This window comes from Camelina sativa, chromosome 16 (assembly GCF_030686135.1).
Source record: "Camelina sativa cultivar CO46 ecotype springtype chromosome 16, ASM3068613v1".
NCBI classification, from domain to species: Eukaryota; Viridiplantae; Streptophyta; class Magnoliopsida; order Brassicales; family Brassicaceae; genus Camelina; species Camelina sativa.
Window position 1 is genome coordinate 24,343,928 of NC_141895.1, and position 12,378 is coordinate 24,356,305.

Below are 12,378 nucleotides of genomic sequence, written 5' to 3' on the forward strand. Positions count from 1 at the left end.
ATACCCTTATCTAATGATCGGTACAATTTATATAGTAAAACAAAGATGAGGCGTCAAACCGAAACTCAAAATGCTGATGTGGCATACCGAAAAAAACCAGCTAAGAGAAATTTGAAAATAACCTATAAGTTCCAATATATTACTGTTTTACCAGTAACATAATTTGTTATATATATTATACATAGATTAAAAATCTATATAATGTGGATTAAATCACTAGTTGTTTTCGTGAATACATTTTTTATAATCCTCATTTTTATATTTGTGTTTATAAATTTATATTTTGGGGAAGAAAAATACATTAATAAATTATAATTTTATATAATAATTTCAAATACAGTAATTCTAGTTTTTAACTATATAATTTTATATGACTACTTTACACCTTCAATCATAAAAATGTGAAAAGCCAGCCCCATTAAACAAATATGTAAAAGAAAAAAATATAATCATCATATTTGAAATAGATTGTCAAAAAAATGAGAAAATTAATGACTACTTTTAGACTTGGCTTTTTGACAGCCAATATTAGGGTGTACTCTGAGTTTTCTATAGAAATAATGAGACTCATGGTCAGATATGAGGAAAGAAATATGGAGAAAATGATTGGTACAATCTTTTGATTGGATTCTACCAAGTTAAGACATCAGTGAAAGGTGCCCTCAGTCAACAAAGTTTAAAAGTGTCAAGCTTATAGTTGTTTATTTGGCTTTTTCTAAATTTTGTGAGGATCTTTTCCTTTAAAATATATTTTTTGCCATATCACTATATATATACTACTAAATCAGAATTATTTATTTAAATATTAAAATTTGGAAATAAGGCCACTTTTCTAAATATCTCTTTCTTATGCAAAAATAATTATTGTACCTTTCATTGTTTTGACGGTTGTTCGTTAATAAGATATGACAGTTTTAAATTCAACTACCCTTTTCAAAATAAAAATCTTTTTAGTCACTGAGAAAAACACATTCCAAGGAGAACTAGAAACTTATCTTGAATAAGATGAATTTTACTTATTTACTTATTTACAGTACACTATTAAATTCTTAATTCATGTTGGTATATAATCTATACTATTTTTATTTTGTTTAACACAGATAATTCAAGTTCTAAATAGAAGGAGGACATTTTCACATGACATCACCCAATCCTCTCCATACATGATTTAAAATATTTTCTATCAATATAAATTTTTGAGCTCAAATACAATCTTTCAAACTTTTGAGTATAATCTATTTAAACATTAAATTTATTTTACTAAGTGATATACAACATATATATTGTTGAAGGTAATATATATGTTTATATTGTTGAAGGTAATATATATATATATATATATTATTGAAGGTAATATTTCTTTGCTATATCTATTTGCGCGGGATTTTAGTTTAAATATTTAATCAATAAAAACCATTGAATATATATATATATATATATATATATATATATATATAATCATTTGAATTTTAAAAGATAAATCTATATAAACGCCATACTTATATATATAACATATATTTTCTACTGTCGCAATAATGTTTTCTTGGCAAATCAACAACAGATCACATAGTAACAAAAAATGACTTAGGAACCTCGATGGAAGAGTCCTCAATCTTCAAATATTTTATCCCTAGATGAGTTCATTTCATATTTTTACTCTACAACGCATTAAAATCTTACTTCTATTATAAAACTCATTAACCCATTCTAAATTTTGGAATATGATTATTTTCTGGTTAAAATTTGAATAATAACATTATTACTAAAACAAATTCATAATATTTTTTTACTATTTTAACTTTTTCATTTATGTTACTTAATTCATTTTTTATAGTTATTATTTTTATTATTTACTAAAATTTTATATTATTGTTTTACTATTTTAAATTTTAATTAATTTTACTTAATTAATTTTTTTAGTATCACTAATTACAAGTAATAAATAAGCAATGAATTAATAGTTAAAATAGTAATTTTTATTGCAAAAATAATATCTAAAATTGCTTAGGTGGATGTTGATGTGGAGGAAGCAGAAGAGAGAAAAGTTAACTATATATATAGATAATATTATCTTACAAAATATTTGACTTGTCCATTATTTATAGAAGATATTGTATTAAGTAGATAAAAATAGGTTAATGCAGCTAATTGTATAGCTTTTAGAAAAATTTATCTAAAAATAGTAACTGATAATAATAATAAAAGAAAAAAAAATCCAAAATCACTATTTTATGCTTTGTTTCCCAAAACGTCTGTAAATGTCAAAATTATCAATAAAATTATATTTTTGAAAATGTTTTTTAAGAAAAATAAACAAAATTGGATAAACACATATGTTTAAAACTACATATTATATATATATATATATATATATATATATATCTGGATAGGGCATGCATGTCTTAATACTAAATATGATATTGTCTATTTGTCTCTAGAAAACGTTCTCGTTATTGATGCCAAACAGAAAAAAAAAGAAAAATCATTGTTTCTAATTGCGTCTAATTTTAATTTTACGCTTAGATACAGTGACGAGTATTGTCACTCAAAATAAAAATGTTGAATGATATTAAAAGTTAGGACACGCAGAATTTTTTTTTTTTTTTTCATATATATTGTTCTTCTATAGAAACGCTGTGTACGAAATACAATATACAATTCGATAAAAGGATCATGAGGTGTTGAAAATTTGTGTTAATGTGAATATATATAAGTAAAACCTTATGATAAATGACAAAACCGTATAAATATGTAAATAAGAGATATGGTAAATTGAAATTTCTAAAGGTTATTATTGGCTACTGAGCTGAGGCATTCGAATATCATAGTCGGAGACCTCGTGGTCTGCTTGTGCCTCCCTCTTCATAATATGATAGTCGTCGGAGACCTCGTGGTCTGCTTGTGTCTCCCTCTTCATAATATGATAGTCGGAGACCTCGTGGTCTGCTTGTGCCTCCTCCTTCATAACCGGGATTTCAATCTCTTCCACATTGGAGGAACCCACCAGGCCATGCTGATGACATATTCATCAAAAATAAAATATTTTTAATCAGATGGTAAAATAAATTTAATTTATTTAAAAAAAGGAGAAAATTTAGAACCTGATGCTGATGCTGCTGCTGTTGCATAGGAGGAAATAGGGCTGAGGGATTATGGCCCGTAGTAGAATTGTAGGTCTGAACCCATTCTTGGAACATGTCACCGTTGTGATTCGATACGTTAGATTCACCCATAATGTTGTTTTGGTTCGAGCTTGAGCTACTTCCTTGCAACAACGTTTCATACGTCGCTGAGTGAGCTGATGCGTCGAATAAATGGGCTTGATTTGGCCCATTTTCAGACAGCCAGCCTCCAACGACGTCGGTTACGAAAGGTCCACCCATGTTTTGCTGTTGTTGTATAGCAGATGCTTCGTATGAGGATAGGTCATTCAATATATGTTCCTGCGTCTCAAGAAATTATTTTAGCAGGCACTATTTTTGTTTTATTATCATCATTATGATGAGAAAAAATAATAAAACAAGCGTGGGTTTTTAAGGTATTGACCCGTCGTTGACCGATACGTGTTAAGGTGTCGGTAAGCTGCTTCTCACAAGTTTCGTACTCTTCAACTGTTGTAAACCTGTTTGGATCTGGTTCGTATTTCCTAATTGTATTGGCGTATAACGATTAGTCACTAACTTCGTACATACATTTTGATATATTACATCACATTTTGTAGTTTTTAGTTAAAAAAAGAAGACCTTAGTTCTTCCTCTGCTATATGAAGCTGTTGCTGTAGCTTATAAACTTCATGCTCAAGTTCCTTTGTTCAGATTGAAAAATTGCAGTGATTATAGGATAAATAACGTAAATTGTAGTTATCAGCTAGAGATTTTAAAAAAAATATATTAGAAGAATCACCTCGACGTCGGAGTTGATAGCTGCAGGGCTTTTTAAAATCATCCAATAGGAAAAATGAAGAAAATCAACTTTTCCGAATTATTGAAAAAAATTTATAATAATAAAAGATAAGAGAAAGAAATTAAGACTTGGTGAGCTGAAGAGCAATATCATTCTCAGTCTTGAGTTGCTGCAAAGTCCGGAGTAGATACTGTCACGTGACAACGAAAATTTCGATATCAATAATCTTAAATATATCATTGGATTCAACATATGTAAACACACATTACATAATACTTAGTCTAATTACGTACCTCTTTGCTCTGGAAATCTCTGTAAGATAAAAAAAAAAAAAGTCAAAAAACAAATTAGTATTTTAATTATAACCATATGGTTTATCCATTGATAAGAATAAGTAAGAGTAAGATACGTACGGGCGTCGGCTATGATCGGGGAATACTAGAGCACTAAAACAAAACGAAAGAGAAAATTGTTAGGAAAATGAAAAGGTTGATCAAAGGAGATGATTGCGATCATATACTTACTTTTCTCGTTCTTGGTCAGAAAGATTGATGTATCTTGAGAAAACGTCTTCGATCCTGACCAGAGTTTAACGAATATATATAAGATCAAATAAATGTTTTCGTGTTTGGAAAGAAAATGTAAAAGGACAAAGAAAGAAAAACCTTGTTTTGCCGGAAAAGAGGCTAAGGCGATCGGAGGGAGAGAACATGAGGAGAGCAATGTCGATGTCACAAAGAATAGACAACTCATAAGCTTTCTTAATAAGACCATTTCGTCTTTTTGAGAACGTAACTTGTCGATTCGTCGTGTTCTCTATTCTCTTTATCTCCAATTTCACCCGGCCCATGTCTTTCTGACTCGATCAACAGCATTAACAAATTTAAAGATTCTGCTTTCTTCTCTCTTTTTTTTTCTACGTGAATGCGAGAATCTGATCATTGGAGGCAAAAGTGCGGATATGTATGAGAAATGTATGGACGAGAGAAAAGAGAACCATGAAAGAAGGAGAGGTTAGGTATAAGAAAGAGAGTTTTGGTTAGAAATGTATGGGAGAGATTTAAGGGTTTTGTTCTTTGAACGAATTAAGAATTGCCACGGAAAAAATCAACAAAGAAGTATATGAGATCGAGTTATGTGATGAAAATTAAATAAAACCGGCCGGTATAAAAAATCAATGACGATTATTAACATTCCGATTAACCCGTACGCATAACTTTTATGTTCTTTTGTCAATATTTGATTTTCCTTCGACAATATCTTTTATGTTTTTCTTCAACGGCTATAAATTTCTGACTTAAACACTATCTCTTTGCACACAAAAAAAAAAAAAAAAAAAAAAAAACACTATCTCAAGGTTTTATTACAGGTTTTATCATTTAGGAGTGAATATGATTTTTTTATTTTTAATTAACTTAGGAATGTAATTGATTATAGATATCATCAACCATAGAAGGAAATACAATATGTAAAATGCATATTTTACGGATGATTTGTAAATGCATCATAAGAGCAATCGTTGAGGTGACATTTTTTTACAAAAAGGAAAACATACATATATACATGAGATATATTGCCATAAAAAATTACTTCATAGTTTTATTCCAGAAAAACACAGCGATGATAACGAAGTCAAATCATGTCATTAGATTGAAGATTTCATATGTCATATTGCATTGGGATCTATACTATTTAATTAGTCATGTGTAGATTTTCTAAATAAAAAAAAACTATTAGGCTGTATATACGACACAACAACAATATTATCACAAACCACAAGATTATATGTTTTGGTTGTGAAGCTCACATATATCAACACAAATCGTGTGACGTAGATCTTGCTCTTACATGTATATCTACGGCTTCTCCAACTGTCATAACTATGTTTTCTTCTTTCACTTTCTCCTCCAATTTTGCTCGCTTCAATTTGTGAAGAATCCTCCATCTCGGACTAGCGATCACTAACTGAATTCCCAAAGCATAAAAGAAAATTTGTAAGTTGAATAACCAATGAACCCACCTATGTAACAAGAGAATGAATACCATTTGATGGAGCATATGCTATATAATATGTAGTTTATGCAAGAAATTTTCAATAATCTACCCGGATGTCATTAGAAGCCAGCTCTTTATGTAGTTCTTCAAGTGCAACTACTCCTGACGTATCGATGCCCATCACGCCTTTACAATTATTTTGTAAACTTTTTACTAGATATATCATTTAGAAAATCTATAAATTAGCATCATAGAATGTGGAGGCTTACAAGACATGTCGAGTATTAATACTTGAAGAACTTTATCTTTTGGAACTTCTTGTTCATTATCCTCTTCTTCTACTTCTCGAACTGAATTCAATATTCTGAAAGTTAAAAAAAAAAGTAAATAAAAGTCATCAAAGTGTACACACGAATAAATTAATGAAAATATAGTAAAATAGAAATTAACCTGTCTCTAATAAAATTGGCGTTGGCAAAGCATAGCAAAGGAGAACTGATTCGAAGAGTCAATAGTCCTAGAGTTTTAGTAGCCATTGGGTACTGATTTATGTCACCGAATATATCTGTTTTTGACAACCTCCCTAAGGCCTCAATGTTTGGTCTTATCGAACTTAACATTATTCTGGTAAACGATATCCCCACCTACACAAATATACAAATACTCAAACTAAAATTCATTTTTTTCTACATGATATAAACCCCAAATCCGTACGAAAATGGAATTTGGTATGCGATAAATAAATAAGTTGAAAACAAAATCATCTCAGAAAAGATCAATCAATTTTGAATTAGAAACTGATTATTCTTTGAAATAGTCCATTGTCAAAGGTAATTTGTTGTGTTCATCAACAACCCAACTTCATTTTTGTGACCCAACAAAATATATGTGTAGTAAATCACTTGACTGAAAACATTATACATTATTGCTATGTTTTGTCTTTGAGCGTCTATCTATAAACAGCGAATTTGGTCGGCCTAGTAGCTTCATCTAAAACAAATTTATTTGGTTAATTATATACTATGAGATATTGACGCTTTTAGTCCTGTATAATTTGTTCACATGATATGATTTGATAGAGAGTTTAGTTGACTTAACCTCGACCCTTTAGGTCCCCCCCCCCCCCCCCCCCATCAATCAATATTTTTTTGTATTTTTCCGGATAAGATTTTAAGAAAGCAACAAAAATAAACAGTAATGAAGGAGAAAGAGAGACTCACGGCAAGAAGAAGACCGATCTCAACTGAGGCAAAGAGGACACCGAAGAAGGCAGCAGCAAGGACAAGAAAATCGAGTTTATCGAGTTTCCATATATGTAAAGCGCCAGAGATATCAATGAGTCCTGGAAGCGCCGACAGGATTATGGACGCCAGAATCGCCGTTGGTGTGAAGTAGAGAAACCTCGTTAATACTTCTAGCGAAATCATCACTGTAATCGCCATTACAATGTTCGAAACCACCGTCTCGCAGCCAGCGCTAAAATTCACTGCCGTTCTTGAGAATGACCCTGTTTTTGATAGAAACATAAGCTATACTGATCCGTGTCCGTTACTAAACCGGTTTAACTTATGTTATGTAAATTAATAAAACCTGAAGATTTAAAAAAAAAAAAAAAAGGAAAGTTTTTACCGGTAGCTACATAGCAAGAAGTAAAAGAGCCAGCGATGTTCATAAATCCCATAGCCATCATCTCTTTATTCCCATCCAGACGATACCCTTTGATCGTCGCAAACGATCTCCCCACCGCAATTGCTTCCTGTATTATTTTTTTGATTTAATTACAGATTAATCAGTGATTATATGAGAGAGAAATAACTAAATTAGTAGAATATTATTACTAACCGTGAGTGCGATGATTGCAGAAATAAGACCAATTTTGACGATTTGACCGAGATGTGGACTGCTGAATTGTAATTGGTTAACCGAAGGTTGGTTAAACCCTGGTTTAATGTGTTTTACAATCTTAACCCCTCGTGTCTCAGCTTTGGTTAAATACACGATTAGTGTTGCTAATACCACTGATATTAGCGGTGCCATTGCCGGTATCCAAAACAATTTCTTGTTTCTTTTCCCCTGAATTTATATATATAAAGTATAAACCAATCCAAATGAATTACTAAATACAAACTATTTTGATGTGGATGTATTAATATATGAAAATTTGAATTTACTTACGAGAAATCTCGCTAGGAGAATGAAGATTAGGAATGAACTACCGATGACAAAGTTCAGAGGTTGCCACTGCAAAAGTATAATTACTATTTGAAACAAATTCAATATTCCTCACTTACAAATTTAACCAAAAAGAACTGAGAAGGAAAAATAAAATAAAAACTCGATCGTACCGGATGGTGAAGCGAGTGGAAAACCGAAGATAAAACCGAAACTATATCGGTTTTGTTGGTAAAATGAGACAAACCAAATAAACCTTTGAGTTGTTGTAAACCAATGACAATGGCAGCACCAGCCATGAACCCAACAAGTGCAGCATGTGACAAAAAGTCCACCAAAAACCCTAACCTGATACAATATAATAAACATATACTTTTTTATCAGATTAAAATACACCTTTGTCGTCGTTGTTTTGGTCCACGAATATATTAATATTATATAAATATATAATGAATCTCTATGCAATTTGCCTGAAGAGTCCAAAGATGGCTTGAAAGGCGCCAGCGAAAAACGTGACCGTGAAGACAATTTTCCTGTAAGCAATTGGGTCGGTGACCGGATCTTGAAGGTCACGAACCATTGACGAAAGCAGAAGCGAAACGACAGCCACAGGACCAATGGCTAACTCTCTCGAACTTCCCATCGTCGAATATATCAAAGGTGGTACCACACTTGTATCTGTTATGTATATTTAAATAAAATTCAACTAAATTCTCTGCCAAAACCTAAGGAACTATACACAACTGGAGTTTTGGACTTACATAGGCCGTACTCTGGATCAAGTCCAGCCAAATTCGCATATCCTATACTCTGAAAAATGAAATTGAAAAATGTATATATATCGGAATCCAACATTGATTATATCGACATATATTGTAATTAGTGAGTCAAGTTACCTGAGGAATGCAAAGACTAGCGAGAGTGAGACCAGCCATCAAATCTTTCTTGAACAAGTTGAGTTTGTATTGTCTTCCCCAGATAAGTATAGGGAACAACGATTTAAGACAAGAGTAAACAGGGTTTGATGATGAGCTCTTCGTCTTGTTCCTCCTATTATCTTTCTTGGAGAACACATTTTTTCTTATGTACCCAGCAAGCTCTTGCCACATGCTTGGTGGCACCGGAGTATCTACCAGCCACCGCGATATCGGCTCTTCGGAAGGGCCGTCTTCATGGTGGCTCTGAAGCTCTATGCCCATTTTTATTATCTTTGTGGGGTTTGGAAGTGTGTGATAGAGAACTAAGCTCTGTGTTAAGCCTTCTCTCTCTATATATATATACTGCCATTGTCATAAAACTTAAATAGAAAATATTTAATTCCAAACTTTGGTCCTTAGTTTTGAATATGAATTAAATGCATAACTTAAAATCTTTTACTTTTGTTGTTCAACAAAAAAAAAAACCTGTTACTTTATGTAGAAAAAGTTGTTCAAAACTACCATTTTTAATGCTAATTAACTTTAGAAAATACTAATTTTTTAATGTTAAAATTATAGGATATTGAACTTGTAAATATGTTTTCAGAGAAACAATAGTTTTAGTTATAAGAATGTTTTTTTTTCTTATGCTGGAGATTTCGTAGAGCACATAATTTGACACTCTGAGTGATTTTTTTTATGATTTATGAGGTAACATTCTTATTTCCTGGTTTGATGTAAATAACAGTATAACACTAGTTTCCAAGTGAATGCTTATGTGAAGACAAAAAACATTTAAAAAAATAAATTATTAATAATATCTAAAAAATTAGTAACGTACCTTTCCCCTATATGTTGATTTATTTGTAATTATTTATTGTATAATAATACATCGAATGTTGTTATCCGAATGTATATTTTTTTGGTTTTGAGTTATAAAAATGAACATACCAACAAGAGGGCATGTTACAAATACATGATAACTTTGTCGTAATGTATCACGGTCGCCGTACATAATCTTAAGAATATTAGTCAGGTGAAGATCAGAAAGTACTAATTTGTGACCTTTTTTTTGTATGTATAACATTAATTGTGGCCATTTTGGTCATCGCGAACACATTGATGATTGAATAAAGTAAAAAATTCTAGATTTTGTATGGATCATTCGTACAAAATCAACAGAAAAAATGCATAATATATTTCATTGGTTAGTTTTGACCAAATATATATATTTCATTGGTTAATATCAGCTGTATTATGGACTGAAATTGATAGCATACCGGCTGATCCACCTTCGTAAACACCAAAAACCTCTTGTGTGCCTGAGACCACCCCAGACACTAATTAATGGAAAAAGTTTAATCAACAGTACGTATTACTAACCTACTAATTATGAAACGATGATACATTTCTACCAATATTTATAAAATCATGAATTGTTTTATTTATTCATTAAGAATTTCTAATCAACTTTTGAAAATTTTGAGCGCAACGAATATCAAAATATGCGATTGTAACAGACCAACCTTGGAGGGTCAGGTAATTTTTTTAATTTCTTATACTTTTCTCAACATTTAATAATCAGTATCATTCTTTACAAAAATTTCCAGAAATTAACAGACAAGTCAATATCCAAATCATCAACATTATATAACATACGAGCTCTAATCAAAACGAATATTTAAGTGGAGACGTCCGGGTTGCCAAATAAAACAAAATTGGTTTGATGGACCAAGAAGGCACGCTATACAATAATTGATTTCGAAGGTAAAAGAAGACGAAAAGAAATGCGATTATTCAAGATTTGATTGTTCTTTTCTTTTCTGTTTTGGTTCTTTTTCTCTTATCTTTTTATATGGAAGAATATGGAAATGAACGGATGAGATGTGGTCATAGGGCATGTTCGGTCCACTTTGTTTTCGTTCTGGATTTTTTTTTTACTATTATCAAAACCAGAGGAATCTATTTATTGTATTGTCATGATCTAAGCATGAGTGATATACATGTTCTCTTATCTTTCCACTATGAACCACTCTTATTCACTTCTACACTAATTTAGTCTTTTTCATCCACCAGAATCCTCCAAACTAGCCACTTTAAGGTCATAGTCATAGACTCGTACGTGGGATTCTTTGGTCCAACGCAGCTCCAGAAAGCCAATTCTTTTTATGTGAAAGTTTGCGGATCAATAAAAATAACAAATGAGTAATAATGTAATATATATGGTAAAAAAAAAGTTAAAGATATTGGACGGCGCCATGTTTCGGATCGGATGCACTGTGTTATTTACTATTACTAGTAAACTAGAACAATTAGTGTCACATGGACAACAAAGAGTTGAGATAATTCTCCCAGATGACTATCTTCAAAGACAGTATCACAACCGGGGATGTGCAATTTAGCAATGCGGACAGCTGGAAAAGTATTAAATGTGCAATAGGGTTATGTCGTTAACATACATGTCTCTACAGCGTGAACTAAGTTCGCTTAGTTTCCGAATTGTCATGACATTAAACTTCACCAATCAATGATCATCTAAATAATAAAACCCGACTCAGGTATAATATCTTAGTAATAATTAACATGCTAATAATTTTGATTTGAACTGATCTAATGTTTTTATAGCCACACGGATGTTCCAGTAATTCACGATATCTTAACGAATTTGCAGTTATGTACCAAAACGAATGTATTCACCGAGATAATTAACACATTATGACAATTTTTTTTTGTCTTCTTTTGTTTAAGATCATTACAACATCAGGAATAGATATATCTACGTGAAAATCTTTGTTTTTCTTTGAATATAACTTAACATTATGACACCTTTATCTAAAAGGCAAATTCGACGTGTGGCCGCGTCCATCGACGGTGCCTTAATAAATAATTACATCAATACAGTTAATGGAGTATTTTATAACATGTGATTAAAGAGTTTACTGGATTAGCTGCTATCGTCTGTAAACATAACATCTGCAAACAACTTCGGTTGCTGCGTTTAAGTTTAGTCAAAAACCATTTCACATCACAATAGCAGTAGCACTATAAAGTATTTACCAAAATTTTCTTGTTTGTCGGCGTTTGCGATAGAGAACTTCTTCTTCTTTGTTTTACAAATTTATTCCCACCATATCGTTTTAGTAATGCACTAATGCTACATATAGTAATATATTTATATTGGCAGTAGCAGAGGCCAGAGGGCTGCGGTCTGCGGAATATTATTCTTTCCCTGTTAAAGTTCATTCATACTATCACAAATTTTTTTTAAGATATATGATTATTAATTAATATTATTAATCGATTAAATACTTTTACAAAACAAATTCTTCAATTTGTATATTTCAATTTGTATTTTAAAATAGAACTTTTCGAACTTTTTTTTCTTTTTTTT

The 12,378-nt window shown here is 31.2% G+C and overlaps 2 protein-coding genes across 3 annotated transcripts; both read right to left on the reverse strand.

Annotated features, from left to right (window-relative positions):
- Positions 1–2,576: 2,576 nt before the first annotated feature.
- On the reverse strand, positions 2,577–4,990 carry LOC104751693 (agamous-like MADS-box protein AGL66). 2 transcript variants are annotated; one of them, XM_010473694.3, is made up of 10 exons: positions 4,569–4,990; positions 4,428–4,481; positions 4,317–4,349; positions 4,197–4,215; positions 4,032–4,093; positions 3,904–3,931; positions 3,744–3,805; positions 3,547–3,646; positions 3,102–3,443; positions 2,577–3,013 (listed from the first exon to the last, which is right to left on the reverse strand). In XM_010473694.3, the coding sequence occupies exons 1-10, from the start codon at positions 4,751–4,753 to the stop codon at positions 2,792–2,794; spliced, it is 1,107 nt and encodes a 368-aa protein (XP_010471996.1). In that variant the 5' UTR covers positions 4,754–4,990; the 3' UTR covers positions 2,577–2,791. The 2 variants fall into 2 exon arrangements, with proteins under 2 accessions (XP_010471996.1, XP_087349051.1); XM_087492925.1 differs by having other exon boundaries at positions 3,904–3,923; positions 4,569–4,834.
- Positions 4,991–5,614: 624 nt separating this feature from the next.
- LOC104751694 (sulfate transporter 2.2) lies at positions 5,615–9,634 on the reverse strand. Its single transcript, XM_010473695.3, has 12 exons — positions 8,967–9,634; positions 8,832–8,880; positions 8,541–8,748; positions 8,244–8,418; positions 8,074–8,139; positions 7,741–7,971; positions 7,528–7,654; positions 7,119–7,405; positions 6,349–6,542; positions 6,168–6,262; positions 6,008–6,084; positions 5,615–5,868 (listed from the first exon to the last, which is right to left on the reverse strand). The coding sequence occupies exons 1-12, from the start codon at positions 9,267–9,269 to the stop codon at positions 5,716–5,718; spliced, it is 1,965 nt and encodes a 654-aa protein (XP_010471997.1). The 5' UTR covers positions 9,270–9,634; the 3' UTR covers positions 5,615–5,715.
- Between the last annotated feature and the right edge of the window lie 2,744 nt (positions 9,635–12,378).